Source organism: Eleutherodactylus coqui, chromosome 10 (assembly GCF_035609145.1).
Source record: "Eleutherodactylus coqui strain aEleCoq1 chromosome 10, aEleCoq1.hap1, whole genome shotgun sequence".
Lineage (NCBI taxonomy): Eukaryota > Metazoa > Chordata > Amphibia > Anura > Eleutherodactylidae > Eleutherodactylus > Eleutherodactylus coqui.
Window position 1 is genome coordinate 28,151,682 of NC_089846.1, and position 23,190 is coordinate 28,174,871.

The window sequence follows — 23,190 nt, forward strand, 5'->3', positions numbered from 1 at the left end:
ATTCTCGGATGGTGTCCGCTATTACCCATTATGGAAGCTGTAAACAGACAATATAAGCAGTTCGCCTTCGATTTGCCTTCTTTGCAGTAAACCAGAATAATCAGTGATTTTTGTAACTTGAATTAATTTACGTTCTAAAGCAGCACTAACTGAAGGCAGATGACATTTCCCCATCCTCCTTCACATTCCTTAAAATGAATGACAAATGTACAGGTGAAAATCAAGGAGTCAAAAGTTCAAACCAAAATACTATTTCTTACCATTTGACTCGTAAAAATGTACAAGTCCTCAGTTGTTGATACCTTAAAGCAGCTAACTGGATCAAGTTTCTCCTTGCAGAAACTGCCAACTTGACATAGGGAGTCTTATAGGCCAGGCAATGCCCCCTTGGGAAAAAGGATATGTAAATAAACTCTCCTGCCAGAGGAAGGGATCAAACTCTCTAGTGCCACCTACTGGACATCAATCCTATAAAACTGATGTCTGACCGTTTAACAGGCCTTGCAACAGGACCAGGGATAGAGGTTAAACCAAAGTATGCTTCATTAAGCTACTCTTCTACAGAGAGCTGTTTTTGGCCTTGCAGTGTAGAACAGGGTACTAGCTGATTGAAAGGCCTTATAGGGACTTAGGGACCGCAAGTTGATCTAGGGCAGTGGTGGCAAACATGCAGCACGCAGAGCCCTCCCAGCTGGCATGTGTGACGGCGGCTGCTCACCACAGTAGTGAATACTGGCCAGGGTGCTACAGCTCCCCAGCTGGTATTCCCTCAGCGGCGCAAATCGCAGATGCACACTTTGACGTCAGAGTGCACCCGGTATCCTCCTCCCTTGACTGCTCCTCCTTGGTTCAGCGAGAGCAGAGGGGAAGGGGTGTCCAGATGCACACACTGATGTCCACAGCAGCGCAGAGCAGAGGAGCAGGACGAGGTGGTAAGAATATGGGTCTTAGAGGGGCACTGCTACTACTGGGGCTGCTATAGGGGAGACCATTAGTAATAGTGTCCCCTATATCGGCCCCAGTAGTGGTGGTGTCACTATTACTGCTGAAGCCACTGTGTGTGTGGGGAGGGGAATGGGGGTGGTGGGGTGTCACTATTACTGCTGAAGCCACTGTGGGGGTGGTGTCACCATTACTGCTGCAGACACTGGGGGGGGGGGGGTCACTATTACTGCTGAAGCCACTGTGGGGGTGGTGTCACTATTACTGCTGAAGCCACTGTGGGGTGGGGTGGGAGGGTCACTATTCATTCTGAAGCCACTGTGGGGGGTTACTATTACTGCTGAAGCCACTGTGGAGGGGCTACTATTACTGCTGAAGCCACTGGGGTGGGGGAGTCACTATTACTACTGAAGCCACTGTGGTGGTGGGGGAGGGGGTTGTCACTATTACTGCTGAAGCCACTGTGTGTGTGGGGAGGGGAAGGGGGTCACTATTACAGCTGAAGCCACTGTGGGGGTGGTGTCACTATTACTGCTGAAGACACTGGGCATGGGGTGGGGGGTTTACAATTACAGCTGAGGCCACTGTGGGGAGTCACTATTACTACTGAGGCCACTTTGGGGGGGGGTCACCATTACCGCTGAAGCCACTGTGGGGGTCACTATTACTGCTGAGGCCACTATGGGGGTCACTATTACTACTGTTAAATGCTGCAGCAGGTCCTCAGCGAAAATTCCCATAGCAAATTCCGCAGCATTTCTGCAACCAAAAAGCATCCAAAATCTGCGCACTGTCTATTTTGACACCGCCCTGTCCTTTTTTATAACAACGGAGCTAAAATTATACGTCATGATAAGCCCCGCCCCCTGACGTGTTGGCACTCTGTGATAAATAAGTGGGTTTTGGATTACAGTTTGGGCACTCTGTCTCTAAAAGGTTCGCGATCCCTGATCTAGGCAGTCTTATAGGCCAGGCAATGAAAAGAAGATCATCTTGCCATAAAACGTATCAACTACTGAGGACTCAATTTTTACATACTGGCTTTTTAGCTGTGTTAACAATATAATCTTAGAATGATTCATGAGATGAGGAATAGACTGCAATCAAAATGTGGGAAAATTTCTCACATTTGTGAACACCTTAAGGAGATTGTCCAGTTGTAAACAATTGATTGCTTATGGACAGGCTAGGCCATCTATAGTAGATCGGTCACCCGGTACCTCTGCCTTCCTTCAGAACACAGCTTAGTGCATGAGCACACTGGTCCGGCAAATAGTAGATCGGTTAATGGGGGTAGACCAGCGCTGATCTACTATTGATGGCCCATCCTAAAGTTAGGCTATAAGTAGTTTACAACTGGACAACCCCCATAAGCAATGTAATGTATTAAGGCATTCATCAGTAATTTCCAGAAACTATATTTAAAAGAGGTTTGCGCTTATTCAAATTTCTGGATTAAGCTGGAGCCTTTACCAGTTGTCTATAGTTTGTGTGGTAACCCAACAGCAAGTGTTAAATTCCTCTGCAAGTGCCACAACAGAGGAAATCAAGCTGTACAGAATGCCTATTGAAAATCAAAAAGACTATCCATGTAATGCCTAGACAAGCCGAGCCATCTACAGAAAGAAATGTTATCTGTACTAGCTTTCTACTCCAGCTAATTCATGGACATTTCGAATAAGGATCCTACTAAGGCCGCCTGCAGACGGCCGGGTCGGATCCGGCTGCGAGAATTCTCGCAGCTGGACCCGACCCGAGCGTTTGCAGAGAGCAGCATGACACTCACCTGCTCCTGCGGCCCCGGCTCTTTCATGTGCAGGCTGCCGGCGCATGCGCAGAGCAGGCGGCCGGTAAGTGATGTCTCTGTGCAGGGCTCTGCGAGCCCTGCACAGAAATAGAGCATGCTGTGGTTTGTTTGCCGCACAACATTTTGCGCGGCCAAATCGCGACCGTCTGCATAGGATTGCGTTTGTTAACGCAATCCTATGGCAGCTTCCAGGGGCGGAAATTCCCCGGGAAATCCCGCCACGGAATTTCCGCCCGTCTGCAGAATCTTCTAAGGCCTCATTCCCATATATCCAGCTGGCCATGTTGGTTTTTCCCCAGCCGGTATAGGAGTAAAACTGATCTTAGAACGGACACTATAGTTTTATTTCTGACACTGGATGTCTTCTTGTGCCAGACAGATGCTACATGCAGCGTTTTTCTGTTCAGCTATGTATGCCTGATAGATGCACAAAAATGTCATCAGCTGTGCCTGATTCAGGCATACAACCCCCGATATACGCGTGAATCCAGGCTAATTGGGCATTTAACAATGGATTTTTGAAACCAGACAACCCTTACAAGCAATTGAATCTGGAAGTTACAGTAAAATTGTAAATTATATCTAACCTTTAGTTCTTCTTTGAGATCAGTTTCACATATGTCCTCTCCCCCAAGAGATTTGTCAACATCATCATGATGTTCACTGGAAACTTCTTCCATTATACAATTATCAGTCTGCTTAGGAAAATTATCAGTGCTTTTAGATACTGGAGGCAAAGACATGTTACCATCCAAAGAGGGTACAATGATGTCATGTGGTTTAAGGTTTCCATCTAAAGTAGGGCATTGTTCTTTTGAAGTATCTGCGATTCTCACAGACTCCGATTCCGATTCCGTAAATGCACCTTCTCTACTTTCGGTTAGTGACGCCCCTGTGTATGTAACGTAGGACACGGTATCGGATGTTCCTTTATGGTTTACATCTAAGTTGAGGTCTTTGTTTCCAGATTTGATACTTGAACAGTGGTATGAATGGTGCGGTTCTTCCACACTATCGTTTTCAGGTCCTGCATCTGTATTTGGCCTAGATACTTCTGTTAGCTCTTCCCATGAATCACAAATATAGACTTCTGACCGTGCTTCCAGAACATGTCCATTTTCTATGGCAGTGGATTCTGAATTAAAGCCAGATGTAAAGTTTTCGTCAACTGAATTCTCCATTTCAGCCATATGTAAATTACGCGAGTCTCCTGTTCCAGCGCGGAGTGCTTTTGGTTCTTTATTTTCAGTGGTTTCAAATGTAATTTTACCATCATGGTCATCACACAAAGCTGCCTTTTGTTTGCCTTTGTTTTGTCTCATGGACAAATCAGAGCTTGGCGTTTGAAGGATTGTTGCTATCTCGTGTTTGTCTATTTTACTACTTTTACTCATTAAATCATGTTGCAGGGATTCCATTAGATCCAATTCCACTTCACAAGAATCACTGCTGTCATCAGAGTCTATATCTGAAGGGCTTTGGCTATCTTCATCTAATGTGTCTCCTGAATGCTCCAACTCTGGCTCCTCAAGGACCATATCCAAAACTGGAGAAATATTTCTTAACAGTTTGAAGGATTCGGAGCGTGACTTTTCTTTATTAATGTGCACATCTAACAATTCTTCCTCTTTCTCTTCCTTAATTTCAACAAGTTGCTGTTTGCGTAGGTGCATTTCCAGCAGGTGTAAGACATCGGGGTCCAACTGATCCGAAACATACTGATGCCTCTCTTTCCTGTGGTCGAGACGATCTCTTGTATATGGAAGAGTGTGATCTACATTATCATCTTCGCTGCTTTCTTCTTGCTCAGAAAGATTCTCCTCTTCAACGAATTCCAGTTTATGCGAAACCATCTCCGTTTCATAATGTGGTCCCGGTTTTCTACATTTTGGTATTGGAGGCACGGTTTTCCTCTTACCATTTCTGGAATTATTAGTTCTTGAAAAACCTACCGCAGAGTTTTTGGCATGAAAATCCAGTGAGTGTACTTTCATGGCCTTTTCACCTTCTGAAACAGAACGGTTTGCTGATATATCAAAGGGTTCTGCATCAGAAGCTGCTTTGTGTGTACCAGTGTCATTATCATAGTGACTATTTTGTAAGTGCTTGGCATGTTTGTTAGCAGGACTTATTGTTTCATTACAGTCTTGAGAGTCTCTATGGTAATATAAATCAAAGGATCCCCGGGACGTTATAGATGTATCAGTATCATCCGTAATCAAGTCAACAGACATAGTTAAGTCAGTGCTCTTATCAGGAATGATGTTAGAGGCAGACATATTGCTATCCTTAAAGTTTTTTTGTTCCTGGCAGTCATTTCCTTTTATCCTCTCATATAAGCCATTATTGGTAGTGCAGCATTCCTCTTGATCCATAGGATGTTCCGTAGGATTTAACAAATCCTTTTCACAGGGGTCATGCATTTGGGATAGAACTGTGTCCATGTGAAACTCTTCTTGTGATAGTTCACTGCTAGATACAGTACCATCAGTGACCCATTTTATTGTTCCACTTTCCAAAAAAGATTCAGTTTCCCCGATGCACAACTCTCTCAGACTGGGTTCCTTTATTTTATCAGAGTACTGAACAGAGTCAACAACTGGATTAAGTGTCTCTTTAAGTCTCACACTCCTGGTCTCTTCAGAAGGTACACAAGATAATTCCTGGAGTTGGTCTGCTGATGATACTTGATCTTTGACTGCTGATACATCCCCTGAAGCTAAAATCCTTTGGTTAATGAAACATTCATGATCAGATACTCCCTCTTTGCTATTAATAAGGTCCTCGGACCGCACATTTTCTTCCAGTTTTAAGTGGCCACTTGATGGTCCGTTTTCCATAAAAGACATGTGTGATAAGTCCCACTCATTTATAATTTAATAAAAATGCTTGTGGCATACAGATCTTCGGTTAGGCTTACAGTTTCTCCAGTCAATGATTATCTAAAATATAGAAGGAAAAATAAAATCAGGAGAGAACATGCAAGTTATGTATTAAATCTCTGGGTAATATCTGCGGAATGTGGCATAAAAGACTATTAGTACTAAGGCTGGTTCACATCACATTTGTGGTTAGCGTGTGTGCCTTGAAAGTTCCCAAAGTACATGCTAACCAAAAGAGTGGCTTCTGTCTGGTCAGTAAACAGTAATGAGCAATGAGCAATAGTTTTAAGGCGGGTGTGGAAAAATGCTGCAAAACAACAATAGTCTAAAAATGTTTATTTTTACCAATTAACAAAATGCAAAGTGAATGAACAAAACAGAAGTCTAAATCTAAATTTGGTGTGACCGGCCTTTGCCTTCACAACCACATGAATTCTTCTAAGTACACTTGCATACAGTTTGTGAAGGAACTCGGCAAGGAGGTTGGTTCAGACATCTTGGAGAATTAACCCCAGATCTTCTGTGGATGTAGCTTGCTCAAATCCTTTTGCTTCTTCATGTAATCCCAGACAGACTGGATGATGAGATCAGGGCTCATCATCACTTCCAGGACTTCCTGTTCTTCTTTACATTGAAGACTGTTAATAGCATTGGCTGTAGTTTGGGGTCATTGTCCTGTTGCAGAATGATTTGGAGCCAATCAGACGCCTCCCTGATAATATTACATGATGGATAAGCATCTGGCTGTACGTTTCAGCATTGACCAAATCACCAACTCCATTTGCTGAAATGGAGCCCCAAATTTGCAAGTAACCGCCACCATGTTTCACTGCTGCCTGCAGAGAGACAATATTGTACCGCGCCCCAGGCCTTCAGCGAACAAACTGCCTTATGTTACAGCCAAATATTTCACAATGACCTGCTGGCATTTTTCTGCACCCGTTTGTACTTTTTTGAACATACTTGTTTTTGAGTTGCTTGGCCTTGTTTCTACGTTGAAGGAATGGCTTTTTGGCCACAATGCTTCCATGAAGATCACTTCTGGCCAGACTTCTGCGAATAGTATACGAGTATACCTTGGTCCCACTGGTTTCTGCTAGTTCTGAGTTGATGGCACTGCTGGACATCTTCAGATTTCAAAGGGAAGTAAACATAATGTGTCTTTCATCTGTGTCTCTCCTTGGCCGACCACTGCATCTACGGTCCTCAAGGTTGCCCGTTTCTTTATGCTTCTTCAAAAGAGCCTAAACAGCACATCTTAAAACCCCAGTCTACTTTGAAGTCTTTGCCTGGGAGAGACCTTGCTGATGTAGTATAACTACCTTGTGTCTTGTTGTTGTGCTCGGTTTTGTCACAGGTCATACACCACGGCAAGACGGTCTTCCACAGCCTCACGTTTGTAGCAGAGTTTGGCTGTTCCTAATCACTTTTAAGCCTCCTAACACAACTGTTTCAGTTAATGACTATTTCAACCTACATATAAAAATGATTAGCACCACCTGTTTGACATAATTGGTTAAATATACACCTGAATATAATCATAAGAAATCCCTGACTTTGTGCAAGTGTACCTAGAAGAATGGATGCTGTGGTCACACCAAATACTGGATTTGTTCATTCACTTTGCATTCTGTTAATTGACAAAAAAAATTAACACTTCTATTTTCTGAAAGCACTGTTATTTGGAAGCATTTTTCCTGCCTAAACCTTTTACAGTACTTTATGTCAGAATGTGAAGGATGCTGCAATATTACATCAATTTAACGCAGTGTTTTCCAAGCTCCAGTCCTTAAGAGCCCCCTCCAACAGGTTATGATTTAAAGATATCCTATACAGAGGCAATGTCTGAGGCACTGACAATTACATGACCTGTGCAACACGACGGAAATCCTGAAAATCTGACCTGTTGGGGGTCATGAGGACTGGAATTTGGGAAACACTGGTCTAATGTATGTTACATAGAAGCTTAAGCTCCAACAACTTCAATAACAAGTGAAGTCCTTTGCAACTAAACTAGTAGGAAGCATTAGTATCAAAGCTATTAGTTATCAAAAGCTATACAAATAAATACATTGTAACATAGTATGTTAGGATGCAAAAAGACATATGCCCATCCAGTTCAGATTACATATACACACACACACACACACACGTTGATCCAAAGAAAAGGCAAAAAAAAAATTCCTCCTGTTTCAAAGTCTGCAATCCGAATAATCTCTGGATCACCGACCATTCTGAAGTAATCAGTGACTATAACATGTAATGTTGTAGCGTTCAAGAAGGGCGTCCAGGCCTGTCTTATACTCATTTATCGAAAATGCGATCACCACATTCTCAGGCAGAGTGTTCCATAGTCTCACTGCTCTTACAGTAAAGAACCCCCTTCTAGGTCGGTGTGGAAACCTTCTTTCCTCTACAGGCAGAGGATGCCCAATTGTTACAGTCACAGTCCTGGGTATAAACAGATGATGGAAGAGATCTCTGTATTGTCCCCTGATATATTTATACATAGTTATTAGGTCGCCCCTCAGCTTTTTTTCCTAAAGTGAATAACTGCAATTTTGATTACCTTTCTGGGTATTGTAGCCCGCTGAGTCTATTGATTTAGTCGTCTGCCTTTGTACCGGCACAAGCCTCAATATGTCCTTCTTGAGTACCGGTGCCCAAAACTGTCCACAATATTCCATGTGTGGTCTGATCAGTTACTTATAAAGAGTTAGAACAATGTTCTCATCATGCGCCCCTAGACCTCTTTTGATGCTCCCCATGATCCTATTTGCCTTGGCAGCAGCTGCCTGACACTGGTTGCTCCAGTTAAAGGAGATGTCCCGCGCCGAAACGGTTTTTTTTTTTTTTTAAACCCCCCCCCCCGTTCGGCGCGAGACAACCCCGATGCAGGGGTTAAAAAAACCACCCGCACAGCGCTTACCTGAATCCCGGCGGTCCGGCGTCTTCATACTCACCTGCTGAAGATGGCCGCCGGGATCCTCTGTCTTCATGGACCGCAGGGCTTCTGTGCGGTCCATTGCCGATTCCAGCCTCCTGATTGGCTGGAATCGGCACGTGACGGGGCGGAGCTACACGGAGCCCCATAGAGAAGAGGAGAAGACCCGGACTGCGCAAGCGCGGCTAATTTGGCCATCGGAGGGCGAAAATTAGTCGGCACCATGGAGACGAGGACGCCAGCAACGGAGCAGGTAAGTATAAAACTTTTTATAACTTCTGTATGGCTCATAATTAATGCACAATGTACATTACAAAGTGCATTATTATGGCCATGCAGAAGTGTATAGACCCACTTGCTGCCGCGGGACAACCCCTTTAAGTTTACAGTTAACTAAAATCCCCAAGTCCTTTTCCATGTCAGTGTTCCCAATTTAGCATGTGATGGTGACATGTATTTCCTCTGCCCAAGTGCAGAACCTTACATTTATCAGTGTTAAACCTCATTTGCCACTTTTCTGCCCTCAACTTATTCAGATTCATTTTCAACCGCATTCTATCATTTATTGGTGAAGATTATGCAGATCAAGGAGACAATTATGTAATAAACCAAGCACTACTGTATCAGAATCTCATTTAAATTGGATTGGTCAGGTCCCTACCTTACTGTATATGAAAAAAGGAGAGGGTGGGGAGATGCAGAGTTTGGCAATATGTAGTTTTTGTCAGAACAGCAAGTGTGAACCTACCATGCTACAAACTAATTTGGCTTGAGATCCCCCTATATTCACCCTGTACTGCACCAATAAGGATCTGGTCTTCGCTGCAGGGACCCCCAGAAGTACTCTGTGTTGTGACAGATGACACAAACTCTTTAAGATAACCATGTGATACCAGAGGGACAAGCAGAGACATGTTTGTGATATAAAGCAGAGGCCAGGACATGTAGAATTCTTATATAATCATACGCAAACCAACAGTCAGAGCAAGCAGCAGACAGATATATTGTGGAACAGAAACAAGCTGAGGTCAGGAATGGAGAAGATGGAAAAGCAGAATAGAACAGGCACAGGTCAAACCAGAAGTCAGTTCTGTCTGGTATGCAAGTGTTTTTTTTTTTTTTATTATTATTGAGACTAATTGCTCAGGCACCCTGTAGTGAGAGACCTTTGTCTGGATTGGCCAGGGATGGAGAAGCTGGGTGCAAATGCTACCCCTTAAGAAGCAGGCACCAGGAAGCTGACAGCTGGTGCGACATCTGCGACAGAGGATACGGCGCTGGCCACAACCGATAACAGAAGGAGATAGAAGATGCCGTCAGCCGCAACCAGCTACCATAACAGTTTTCTAAGATTATATACAGTATTAAAGGTAAAACGTGGTTTGGATGTTTTCCTGTGCAAGCAAAGTGATTGACAGCTTTTCCAGAGTTTATCATCACATACCGTTATAAACAATGGGCACAGGCTGTAGGAGAATAGAGAAGTACCGGAAAGATTTAAAACGTTTACAATGCCTCTATTTTAGAAACAAATCCATGCCATTCAAATTTCTGGAGAAACCCTTTAACTGTCCAAAGAAATTACTTTTGGTACAGAATGCCCAAACATGGTCAGTGTTGTCGAATGTTCATTTTAATTCTTTGTGAAGTGTCAGCCAGACACCTGGAGGCACTAGGTACAATAAATATATTTAATAGGAACCAGTTTAAAGTCATAGAATCATGAAACATAAAAAGCAGGAAGATTTCTCCATCATGTCCTGTTATAATCTAAATGCCCATTTAGAAACAAAGATGATCGCTCCAAAGATAGCTTTTAAGCGATCATTTTGCATAATCTACTAATTGGTACTAATGCTCATTAGTACCAATTAGTAGCCTGTGAGCTGTGTGGAGTGGAATGCATTCAGAGGACTGCCCGCTGTTCTCTGAATAAATTATCTTTATTCTGCAGCAGGGCTGACAGCTGAGACAATGCAATCAGCTGTTATCAGCGCTCCCCAGCAGAACATAGCATGCGGTCAGTCTTATCAGCTGTTCTGCTCAACGACAGACTTCAAGTCGAACTGAAGACCATCGTTCTACAGAAAACTGAAAGATGGGCACATTTACACGCAACGATCGCTCAAAAGACGGCTTTTGAGCAATATTCGTTGTATCTAAATGGGCCTTAAATTTGTATAAAGTGGGGGAACCTCGCAATGGTGAAAATTGGCACACTGTGACATCAAAAGCTATACATAAGACACTCCGTATGCCACAGATCTTTTTTTGAAATAGAAATGAAGACCCTGTACATTGAGACCCTGTATGTGAGTATAGCATCCACAAGTTAATTACCACAAGAATGTATTTGCAAAATTGTAGTGATGCAACAGAACCCGCAGCCTTACTAATTACACAGCTAGTGAGTTTAATTAGTGCCAATTTTCTAAGTAAGTGGAAGAGATGAATGTTCATTAGAAGTGGGGAAAAATAGCATAGACGGGCTAGTTGCATAGCTGGTCAACCGGTGTCTGATATGCAATATGCATTTATTATGGTCATTGGCACCAGGTGTTGTCGCAGGAAAGGGAGCATGCAGAAGAAACATTATTCCCAGTAGGACGTCCATTTAAAAAAAGGAGAGCAAAATGTGCAGTAACACGCAAACTAGTTTACAACAGAAAGGTGTTTGGTAGGTGGCCTACTTATAAACCTGCATTACTAAATACATAACTTATATCATAAAGCAGAGATCAGCTTTGTAAATATCTAATATAAAAAAAACCAAGGCTTTTTCTTGCACCACACTTTGACCCCCTTGCGTGACCTTTGGTGGAGGATTTTGGTGTCATTAGATTTCTTACATCCTCACCTCTGCCGTAAAATCAAAAAATTGGAGTTTCATACATTAAGTGTCCTGTCAAGCCAGGTCAAAGTTCCTATGTTAGGTCTAACAGCACTGTTGTGCTTCAGCCAACAGCGCCACTAGGGAGAGTCAAGCGTTGCTAAGTGACGTTAATATCAAGCGCTTACCAGTTTGACTGTTGCCATGTCCCCAAACCGGAAAAGACCAAGCCGTGGACGGCGAACAGTTCAAGGGGTACACTCCTATGGAAGTTGGTACACTGAAAATGTAGTTTACGCTGAAGTCCTTGCCAATAAAATAAACAGTTCCTAAAACATTTACAACCATCTTTCCAAACCTGTTACGTTCGCGTAGTGAACATCGGGTCAATGTAGTTCAGTAAAATTATAAGTGTGGTATGGTCAGACTACCTGGTTTCCCCGAAAATAAGACCCTGATTTATAGTAATTTTTGCCCTAAAAGAGGAACTAGGTCTTATTATACTTACCTAGCAGACTCGGTCCAGGTCCCTCACGCTGCTCTCCACGGCTCAGACGCGCTTCCCGTAGTCCTTAGTCGCTAATACAAAATCACGTCTTGGTTACGGAATGCCTAAAGCCCGCCTCTAGGAAGTGATGGCTGTGATTAGTTCTTTGACCGCTGCTCAGTCAATCAATGCAGCACTGGATGAACCAATGCGATGGCTGTGATTGGATTATCCAGTGCTGCCTTGATTAGATGAGCAGCAGTGGATGAACCAATTACAGCCATCGCATTGGTTCATCCAGCGCTGCATTGATTGGTTCTTCGACTGCTGCTCAGCCAATCACAACCATCCATTCCTGGAGGTGGGATTTATGAATCCCTCAACCAGGAAGTGATGTTGTGCGAGCAGCTGAGGATAGCGGGAACTGCGTCAAACCTTTTAAGAGCAGCGGGAGGGTCCTGGACTGAGCCTGCAAGGTAATGTATTCTTTTGGGCCTTATTTTCGAGGAATCAGGGTAGTTGTCCGTTCATCTCCTTCAAACATGAGCAAGGGTGAAATGTACGCAGTCACAGTACTTTGTGGCCTACAATTATAAATTTGTCATGCATATTGCAAGTTAAAGGGGTTGTCAGTTATTTTTGTATTTTATCAATCCACCCCCCATCCTGCCTCCATGCACCAATCATATAGTTTACACTGCCTCAGAGCCACCCGTTTGTCAGGTTTTGGGTACATGTGACCAGTGATGTCTTGTAAACATGGGCTAGGATATGGCAGTCCCGCTCATGTTTACGGGACGTCACCATTTTTCTTGCAGAGCTGTCTCTTGGAGCAGTTGTGCCGGGATGCCCAGTCCGATTTTTCATCAGAAAGGGGCAGTGAACTTCTCTCTGCTGTCAAAGGCTGTGACAGCGGAGAACCTGCACACAGCGTCTGCAGCAGGAGGGATAGCCAGTCCGTATATCAGGCTATCAATCTCCAGCTTATCAGAGTTTTCAGCAGGCTCCAACCAAGTGTTTACCAGTTACATTGTACTGCAAACATATATTTGAAGAGCAATTATGAAGGGACATCTGCTTTTACAGTCTGATAAACTCTGTTTGTAAAAGCAGAAGATTTCCCTTCATTATTGTATGCCAAACACATATTTTCATAGGGATGTAACTCAAATACTCGGTTGGAGCCCTGGTTAAAAACTGGTAAGCTTGAGAGGAGTATCCTGATATAGCGCCTTTTACATGGAACGAGTATCTTTAAAAAAAAAAAAGCGTTGGATCGTGCAAATTTGAATATTCGTTAAGTGTAAAGACAGCCGACAAATCGAACAAGAATTAATTTGCTTTTCGTTTATTTTATACAGGCATAAAAATATTTGCACATTATCTTTTGTGAACAGCGATTTAGTCGTTCCCATTCACCGGTACTGTGAATGTAAATGACTGAATAATATGCAAACGATTTATCTGCTTGTATGAACAGCCTACATGAGAGCACAAGTCACTGCTTACTCGTGCGAACGATCGCTCAGTGTAAAAGGAGCCATAGGCCCAATGACTACGGTCGCATCAGATTCCGCATGCGGGAGCCCGCAGCGGAATCAGACCCTGCCCGTGGCCGAGGACACTGCTCACCCATCTGGGTCTTCTATTTTTTTCACTACAGATGTGTGCCGAAGTGCTGGCCGGCGCGCAGCTGTGCAAGCGCAGTGGATTTTTTTCCCCCCGTTTTTTTAAACCCCTGCTTTCCAGCAGAATCTACGGTCCATCCGCAATTCAAATGCCGACGGGCAACGGATCGGACAGCTTCTATTGACTTCGATGGAAGCCGTCAATACGGGAACCACACTGCAATGGAGCATGCTGCGATTTGTTTTCTGGACCAAATGGTCCGCAAAACAAATCTGCATGCCTTAATTCATGTGCGAACGCCCATGCTTCTCTATGGGCGGCTTGATGTACTTTCCGTACTGCTGCAGACACTAGATGCAGGCTCTCAGCTGTCACAGCCTATAACAGCTGAGAGGCCATCAGCTCTAATAATAAAAGCAGATTTTACTTTAACATTGTACTCAGATATTTGCATAGAAATCTAAATGATAAAGACTTCATTGGACCCCCACCATGTATGGATATGGACAGATTAAAAAAAAAAAAAAGCATACCCATGTGTGTAATAAACAACACACATATACAGTGTTTTATCTGCTGTTCAGAAGCCAGGCAGCTGCGCGGAAACCAAATGAACCCCATTATACTCAATGGGGTGCTTCAGCACTGTTGGGTTCTGGCGTAAGACGGACCCATTCGGCCAGGGGATTCCCCTTTCCTGCTCCCTGAACACAACAGCTAAATGGAACCCCCTCCGCAGATGTGTGGAAGCACAAGTGGTAAGCCGTGTCTGGGGGAGGGGCTGCACACACTGCTAATCTGCATAGTAGAGTAAACAGACCCACCCATCAGATGCAGAGCATAAACAATAACAAAGGATTCCCCTGGGATCATAGGAAAAACGGATTTTCTTTTTAATTCAATGCACTCGCCAGGAGTGCTGAGGTATAGGGCCAGGCTTTGGATATTTAATTTTTTTTGCTATTAACTCGGAAAACCCCTTTAAAGCAGACAGAAAATAATTAGTCCTAAATGAATCACAGAAAATACAGTAAAACATGACTGAAATGCACAATGTAATTCGTCACCAGTCACATTTACAAATTACCTTCAACAGATGATTCATTATACTGAGTAACAGATGTATCCGCCTCCATGTCTGCCCTATAAGACAAGTACGTTTCGTGGGACTGAAAATGACAGGTTCATGAATGTTAGAATTAGACTTTCCCTCAGGCAACAATGAAGTCATAGATTAGTCTCTACTAGTTTTATAGTCCAGGTTGGTTGTTAAGTTTAATTATAAAAATATATCACCCCCCTCATGTAGTAGAAGGCATAAATATCTATGTGCGGTTCAGGTGGCTACACTCCTCAACACTGAAACTGCAAACACCAAGGACAAGATGTAAGGTTATGCTAATTGACGGATTAGGTGTTGCCAAAATATGCAAATGTTCAAATTTTCAAGACTCTAGCTGTGGCATGCGGAAGAGGCTTCAATGGTATAAACGCCAGATCAAAAGAAAGTTTTTTTCAGCCATATGAAGCCTCAAAAATTGGATAAAGTTCTGGGGTACGATTGTGCGATGCCTCCTGTTAGTCAACGTGTCCGTTATCACCACTTGTAGCAAACTGAGGGGGACAGAATCCTTGAACTGAGAGAACTTTCCTCTACAAAAACTTAGATCAATTGCAATTTTCCACTAGCGGAGAAAAAAAATAAAAATCGCAGCATACTCTATTTCTGTGCAGATTCCGCACAGACAACTTCTATTAAAGTCAATGGAATCCGTCCGACTGGCGGGCCTTAAGCAAGGACACTGCGGAAGGTTCGCGGATCCTGCGCCATTGCCTACCGACAACGCGGACCATCCGCAGTACAAAAAAAAGAAAAGAATGACGGTATGCGCGGATGCCGGCTGGGCACAGGTTTGGCTTGCTTAGCTAAAACGCGGACCATCTGCAGTACAAAAAGAAAAGAATGACAGGTACACGCGGATGCTGGCTGGGCACAGGGACGGATTTTGCTGCAGGCTCCCACATGCAGAATTCAACCCAGTCGTGTGCAGCCGGCCTAAGAGTTAGACCGACCAATATACCTACCGACTCCTCCGTAAAACATGGATGTTTGGCATTTTTGGACTTGAGTGCATACACCAAACCGCTCGTGCAACCTCTCTCACCCAGGAACAAAGAATCAGACATATTGACATACAACCTTTCACTACAATATCCCCATAGTTTAGAACAGGGTTTCTCAACCACCCTTTCATGGAACAGCCTCAGGTTTCCTCCAGAAGACATTTTAGTCTAAAGATGCTTTGCATAAGGTAGAAGAGACCGTCAACAATTCACAGCCAAAATACAGATTACAGAATGCCCCTATGCCACATGTCTTTGGGGCAAGAGTGGGAGATAGGGTTTTCTAGGAATGTCATTTCAGGGATTGCCTATTGGTAATACCACTGGGAACATTTGGCTGACAGACTGTTGGACCATTCTCAGTTTACAGAACCTGATGTCAAATTGCATACTATAGCATACTTAAACTATTTGCAATAATAGAATGCAGCATTTTGTTGGCAACTGAGACAAAAATGTCTGGATGCCAAAAAAAAATATTTAGTTTGCCAACAACAAAATATGTTAGCTTCTGATTTTTATTGATTTACATCTTAAAATATTCCAAAATGCATTTATTTTGTAAGAGAGTTTCCACAGAAAATCAGCTACTGCATGCTATTACAAACGATTTCATGCAACGTTCATTGCACATATTTGTGAACACAATGTATCGTTTAGAATTACTACATGTTACAGTATCATTAACTCGGTAACACATATCTAACCTCTTAAATCAGTGCTTCCAGGATGGCTGGGCTATCTGCGTGTGAAAGAGTCGGTTAAGAAGGGGTTAACACAAAAGAGCTGTTAAAGCCGTATAGAACGATTTTTCAAATGGTCTGTTCTTTCGGGCAATCCTTTGCACTTAAACACAGATATGAGCAATTGGCAAATGTGGAAATTACCTGCACAAAAACCCCTATTTTGAGGAGGATGCTGTAGAAAATGATAGGCAGTAAAGTTTGAATGTTATCGTGCAGACGGGAAGTGTGAAGCTAGCATCATTTAGACGTAGTGGGAAGATCTCAATGCGGACTGGGGTGGCATGCTTATTGTGCTGCATTTCAAACCTGAAGTTAAGGCATCTAATGTCATTTTCACGCTCTAGAATGAAGGGTCTGAGCACTGAATCATGTGTACAAACGTTTCCGAAGACAAAGGATGTGAAACGTGCCTGGTCATTAAGAAGTTATTTTTTCTGTCCACCCGCTCACAATGCTTTTGTTTCTGTAGCTAACATTTCCTTCCTGGCAAAGCTCAGCCCTGCTCTCCACACAGCTTGGACACGTGATCTGCTCTCAGGCCTCCAACACAGCAGATGACCTCACTCCCATCCAACTGTAGCCTCAAGGATGGAGACTCGATTCTGCAGACCATGACTCTTGCAATCACAGTGTAAAAACACTGCAGCGATGCATCATATGCTGATTTTTTTCCCCCCACCATAAATCCAAGTCTAATTACAAATTCATATTAAATTAGTATTAGCTATGTAATAAGGGTGTTGCCCCTGTTTATTCAGCTCAGTAGGTAAAGCTGGGTATACATGCTGAGATTTTAGACTGATCAGGCCATTAGCTAGAGGCTTGGTCCGAGCCCTGTACATACATTAGGAGAAAAAAGTGTGGGGGGGGGAAGAATAAACTATTGTTCCGGTACATTCTTCTTCCTATACAGTGGTCCCTCAATATAATATTGTGTTTACGACCATCATAAGGGCTCGTTCACACGGATGTGTGAGTACAACACTGCAAGTCTCGCAGTGTTGTACTCATCGCAGCTCCTACGCTGGGCCGGCAGAGATCGCCAATGGGCTGCAATAGGCAGTGCCCATGCCCAGGATTATGACATCACGGACATGCACAGTGTGACTTTTTCCCCCCAGAATCCCCGTTGTGTGCAGAGCGGGGCTCTATACTAAATGCTGCCATGTCGACGGCATTGCGAAGGGGCAGTGTTTTAATACGGAGCACTTCAAGGGTTGCATATGAAACGCAGAGAAATAGAGCGTGCTGCAATTTATTTCTCCTGCGCTTTATATGTAGTGTCCCCTCGCAGCTCCAACGCAGGTGTGAATGGAAGAATGAAAGTCAATAGACTTTCATTGCCTCCATTTACCGTGTGCTACGCACAGGACACCCGCGTGTGTAATATGCGGTGGCAATATGCCCGTGTGAATGAGCTTTAAGTTGAAAATTTTGCATGGGTTGTTATGGATGTGGCAGTACTAAACACCTGACCTTCTTTCTTTACTTAAAATACACACACACCAAAAAAAAGGAGGGGGGGTGGCGGCAAAAACGGAGTTTGCTTTTTTAAGAAAAAAAATGTCCCAGGTGCATGAACCCGTAATCTTATGATCGCTGTAATAATATACTGCAGTACTTATGTACTGCAATGTATTGTCTATATTCTTTGCTACTATGGCAGACCTGGAAACCATTGCCTGGCGTCTGGTTGCCGTAGCAACCCATCAGACCTCCACAATTACATGGCGGAGGGTAAATTATGCCCGTTAAAGGATTTACAGGGGGAGGGGGGGGGGGGGGTAATTTCTGTTCTAGCCCCTGATCTATATGTACATTATGGGACAGGAAAGGGTTAATGGAGCTGGGCCATTGTAGGGGAATAACGAAGCTAGTTCCGCAATATGGAGGAATAAAACTAGGGGTACGATATCCTAATTTAACCAGTTTATGTTAAGGCCAGTGAACTCCCCAAATCTATCAACAGTGAGGAGGGCGCGTTTCAAAGAATCACTTGGGCCTGCTAGACAAGGCATCATATTGTCAGCTTACAGGCCAATGTGTTCTTCTAGAGCAGTGATTCTCAATGTGGGCGTAATTGCTCCCTGCAAGGTGTTTTTACTTCTCAAAGGTGCGGTGGAACGAATAGGGGCGGCAGGGGGGTGTTCTGTGTTTGCTTTGTTGATTTTTTTTCGTCTAGTAACTACATTTTTCTAAAAATTAGTAGTGATACCTCAGTTTTTGTCGATAATCCGTCCAAAAACAAATCGGTGACATCCAAAACCAACGAAAACCGAGGCAATTATTTCCATATAAATCAGTTACATGTAATGGGAGTTGTGTGCAGCCTGCGCCCCTCTATCATATAAATGTATGACTTTTATAACTTCATGACTCCGCTACAGATCAATCACACTTCATAACACTGGATATCCTACAGCACAACCTAACCCACTGTATTCCATAATGCCGCCGATTGGCTGGAACCACTTCAAACAGTCACTTGTGTGGGTCTCTGGGAGTTGAAGTCTTAGTGGATGCCAAGTGCCTTTTCAGAACACTGATATATCATACAAATCCCAGACATCCACACAATTGAAAGTTCCAGCCAGTCAGCGGCATTATGGAATACAGCGTGTTAGGTTGTTCTTTAGGTTATCCAGTGTGATTGATCTGTACCGGAGTCATGGAGTTATAAAAGTCACACATCATTATACGACAGAACGACATAAGCAGTGCATTCTTGAAGCATACTATATAAGAATGGCTGAGAAGAAATGCCATCAATATTCAAATAAATACTTGAAATACGGATTCATCCCTTTTCCTACAAAACGGACAGCTTCCCTTGTGCCTTGTTTATGAAAATTCATTTTCGAATGAAGCAATGAAGCCTTCGAGACTAAGTGGCCACCTTGCAAAAATACATTCAGACGAAGTGGGTAAGCAAATTTCATTTTTCCAGGGTTTAAAGTCAAAGTTTGAGAACTGCAGCACTGTAGGCAAGCTATTTAGAAAAACTGCTCTCAATACTGACCAAGGTCTCCTTGCTTCCAAAAAAAAAGTCTCTTTATTAATAGCGCAATGTGGCAAATCACATACTAATGGGGAAAAGAGATTGTCAGTACTATGCTGGGGCCTGACGCATGTGTCATGATAAAAATCGATTCCTTTGAGTTATGACACCGTTTCGAGATGGCTGCTGATGTGGAAGAAACACTTTTGGACGTGTTTAAGAACACAGAATTTGTAATGCAAATTGACGAGTCAATGGTTAGAGACAACGAAGCATTGCTGCTAGCTTACATTCGTTTCATTAATCAGAATGAAGAGATAGTGGAGAAACGGTTGTTTACCATAAATTTAACCACTGACACAAAAGGCTCCTCTATATACAAAAGAGTGGAAAAATTTTTCCAAGAGAAAAACATCCCTTTAACAAATGTACTTGCTTGTGCAACAGACAGTGCTGCATCCATGAGTGGTTGATATCATGGATTTATAGCTCATTTAAAATCTGCTATACTTGGTATAATGGCAGTCCACTGATCCATTGGCAGCACTTTGCTGCTAAACATTTTTGTGAGAGGATTACACGATTCTCTGCACTATGTAATTAATGCTGTTAACAAGATAAAAGCGCAATCTTTGAACGAACTTCTTTTCCGCAAGCTCTGTCAAGACCATGACAAAGAATTTGAACGTCTACTCCTACACACCGCAGTGAGGTGGCCATCAAGAGGAAAGTGCGTTTTGACGCTTCTACGAACTTTTTGACACAGTAGTCGCGTTTCTCCGACCGATTGCATCACAAAGGCTTGGGTCAATCGAACTACGGCGTCTTGGCTTTGCCTATTTTGCAAACATATTTGACAAACTCAACGAGGTCAACACAAAGCTACAAGGAGACAAAATGAATTTCATTAAGGATAAAAGGTATAATCTCTTCCTTCATTGCCAAACAGGATCTTCATACGAATAACCTGAGTCGACACGAGTCTTCAAGAAACTGCATGCAAAGAAGGAGACAAAATTCTAGATTCTAGACTTAGATGTTTTTTGCTCACACCTCAAACAAGCCAAAGAAGACCTGCAAACTAGGTTTCATGATCTATGTACCGTTGAAATACTAACATCGGTATTCAATCCATTTTTAGCAGACAGAGGAGAATTCCATCCCAGGATACAAGAGCAGTTGATCGACTTGAAACACAATAGTGAAGCCCAAGCACTTTTCCAACAATGCGGCTATGAATGTTTTTGGGTGAAAGTGGAGAAGTCCTACCCTGTGGCAGGAAGTTAAGTTGCTCGTGTTAGCTTTTCCATCTACGTACTTAGTGGAGAGGGGCTTCAGTGCAGTTCAGCAGCTCCTGACAAAAGTGAGAAACAAACTTCAGATATGTGTAAGGGGCAACTTGAGACTGAGGTTGATGAAGATAGAACCAGATATTGCGAAATTGGCATCTGCTCATCAAGCCCAAGGCAGCTATTAATGAAAGATCGATTGTGGCAAACATTATTATTATCAGTCGAATTGCATTGTTCTTGCATTTTAATTAGTCTTCTGACCATTAAGGATTAAGGTGTAACTTGCATTTTCTTTATACATTTCTATCGAATGATAATTAAAGATGGTATTACTGCTTGCTTCCCCCCCAAAAAATTATCCTGCAATAAAACCTATTATTGTGTCCACAATTAACCGTTTTTTAAATATTTAGCACCTACATTTTAGCAGCTAAAATTTAGCTGACTAAAATACTTCTTTGGTAATTTGTAGAGACATGTTTTCACAATTAATCTCTAAACACTATCAAACTTTCCAAAAAATAAAAGTATTCAGTATTTTAACTTTGTAAACAAGGTAAACTTTGGTTGGATTTAAACTAGTAAGGCTTGGGGGGTGCTGGCCACCATCCCAATACCTAAAGGGGCGCTGGGCTGAAAAAGGTTGAGAACCACTTATTTAGAGCACCTTTACAAAAGGCACAGAGCCAAAGACTTGACAGACAGTGCATACAGGAAGAGGGAAAATAAGCAGCCCAGAGCCTTAGTAATTTAATAAATACTGCCGGCTCAGGAGTGAGGTTTATTAAGCTGGCTTTAGTTTCTACAAATTACACGGTATAAAGACTAATGAATGATAATTCCTCAATTATTTCAATTAATTTTCTTATATTACGTTATAGTTAATAACGCTTGAAATTAAACAATTTAAAAATAAAATCATGACTGACAACAACCCTTGTACATAGACTTCATCCTCATTACAAAGGGTGTGGTGTCATAAGATAAGTTTCAAATTATAGTTACAACTATTGCATGATTTGGAGGAGCACAAGGGAAAAAACACCATCCTAAGACCTTCGACACACAAGCATTTTTTTTTTTTTTTAAATCTGTGTGTACTCCATTAAAAAAAACAAAAAACTTCACATTGACAGCATACGGTCATATTCTATGGCGCAACACACACTACTGAATTTCTTCACCCAGACATGGACTGCATGGAAAAACTCATTGCATGCACTATTTTCATTTGTTTTACAAAAGAAGACTCACACATTCAAATCAATAGGGGAGAGAGAAAAAATTATTAATATATATCATCCAGATGCTGTCCGTACTTTTAATAAGTTGCAGGGAAAAAAATTGAGCTCTTCATTTTTTTTCCCCAGATGTGAAGAAAAAAATATATAGATTATACCTACCCGATAATCGGGTATCCAGGAGTCTCGACTACAGCACCAATTGAGATTGCCTCCTTCTGATAGGACAGGAACATACTGAGAGGTTAAAAGCTCCCCCCCCCCCCCCCTCCCCACTTTCCTCAGTGGATTCTAACGAATTGCCGGGGTAGGAGCTCAACTTAAATTTTTTTCCGAACTGGGTTTTTTTTTTTTCCTTCTTTTTTGGGGAAATTATATTCTATAATTTCTTTTCTATCTTCTTAAGGGGGGGAAAGGTACGGGTGCTGCCGTGGAGACTCCTGGAAACCTGATTATCAGGTAGGTATAATCGATTTTTTCCCTAGTCGTCTCCACGACAGCACCAATTGAGATGTACCAACTAAAGTCTTTTCCTAGGGTGGGATTGCTGCCGAGAGAACTTTGCGGCCGAAGGCCATGTCCTCATCCTGCTGCACTTTTACCCTATAGTGTTTAATGAACGTGTGGGGCTTCTTCCAGACTGCGGCTTTGCATATCTGCTCGACCGAGGCTGAGCTATGTTCGGCCCATGAGGATGCTACTGCCCTTGTAGAATGGGCTTTAAGAGCTAAGGGGATTTCCTTCCCGAGGGCCCTATAGGACTCTATAATGGCCAGGCGGATCCACCTGGCTATGGAGCGTTTTGCTGCTTTGCTCCCTTTGTTTGGGCCACTGAACTGGACGAACAGGTTGTCGTCCCGTCTCCAGTGGCTTGTCGCATCTATGTAGCCTAGGACTGCTCTCCTAACGTCCAGGCAGCTTAGGGTTTTTCTTCTTCGTTTTTAGGCTTACTGAAGGAGGGAATTATTATGTCTTGTGACCTATGAAAATGTGATACTACTTTCGGCATGAAGGCAGGGTCCGTTTTAAATACTAATTTGGTGTCCGAGATTTTCAGGAACGGGTGGCGAATGGACAAGGCCTGCAGCTCGCTAACCCACCTTGCGGAGGTGATGGCTACTAGGAAAATAGTCTTGATCGTAAGCATTTTTATCGGTAATGCTTCGATCGTCTCGAATGGTTCCGCTGTCATAGCTTTTAGGGCCCAATTAAGGTTCCAGTCTGGACAAACATTTATGGGCCAGGGTCGCAGTCTAGCTGCTGCTGTC

At 42.9% G+C, this 23,190-nt stretch overlaps 1 protein-coding gene across 3 annotated transcripts in view; it reads right to left on the bottom strand.

The window, feature by feature from the left end:
• LOC136580282 (uncharacterized) overlaps positions 1 to 23,190 on the bottom strand; it is a 121,002-nt gene that overhangs the window by 62,941 nt on the left and 34,871 nt on the right. For 2 of the 3 annotated variants that reach the window (XM_066580725.1, XM_066580724.1), the window contains exon 2: positions 3,337 to 5,691. In XM_066580725.1, the coding sequence (XP_066436822.1) occupies positions 3,337 to 5,598 (2,262 nt within the window). In that variant the 5' untranslated portion in view covers positions 5,599 to 5,691. Of the gene's footprint in view, positions 1 to 3,336; positions 5,692 to 16,532; positions 16,603 to 23,190 lie in introns of those variants that run through there. The other variant, XM_066580726.1, reaches the window with a different exon arrangement.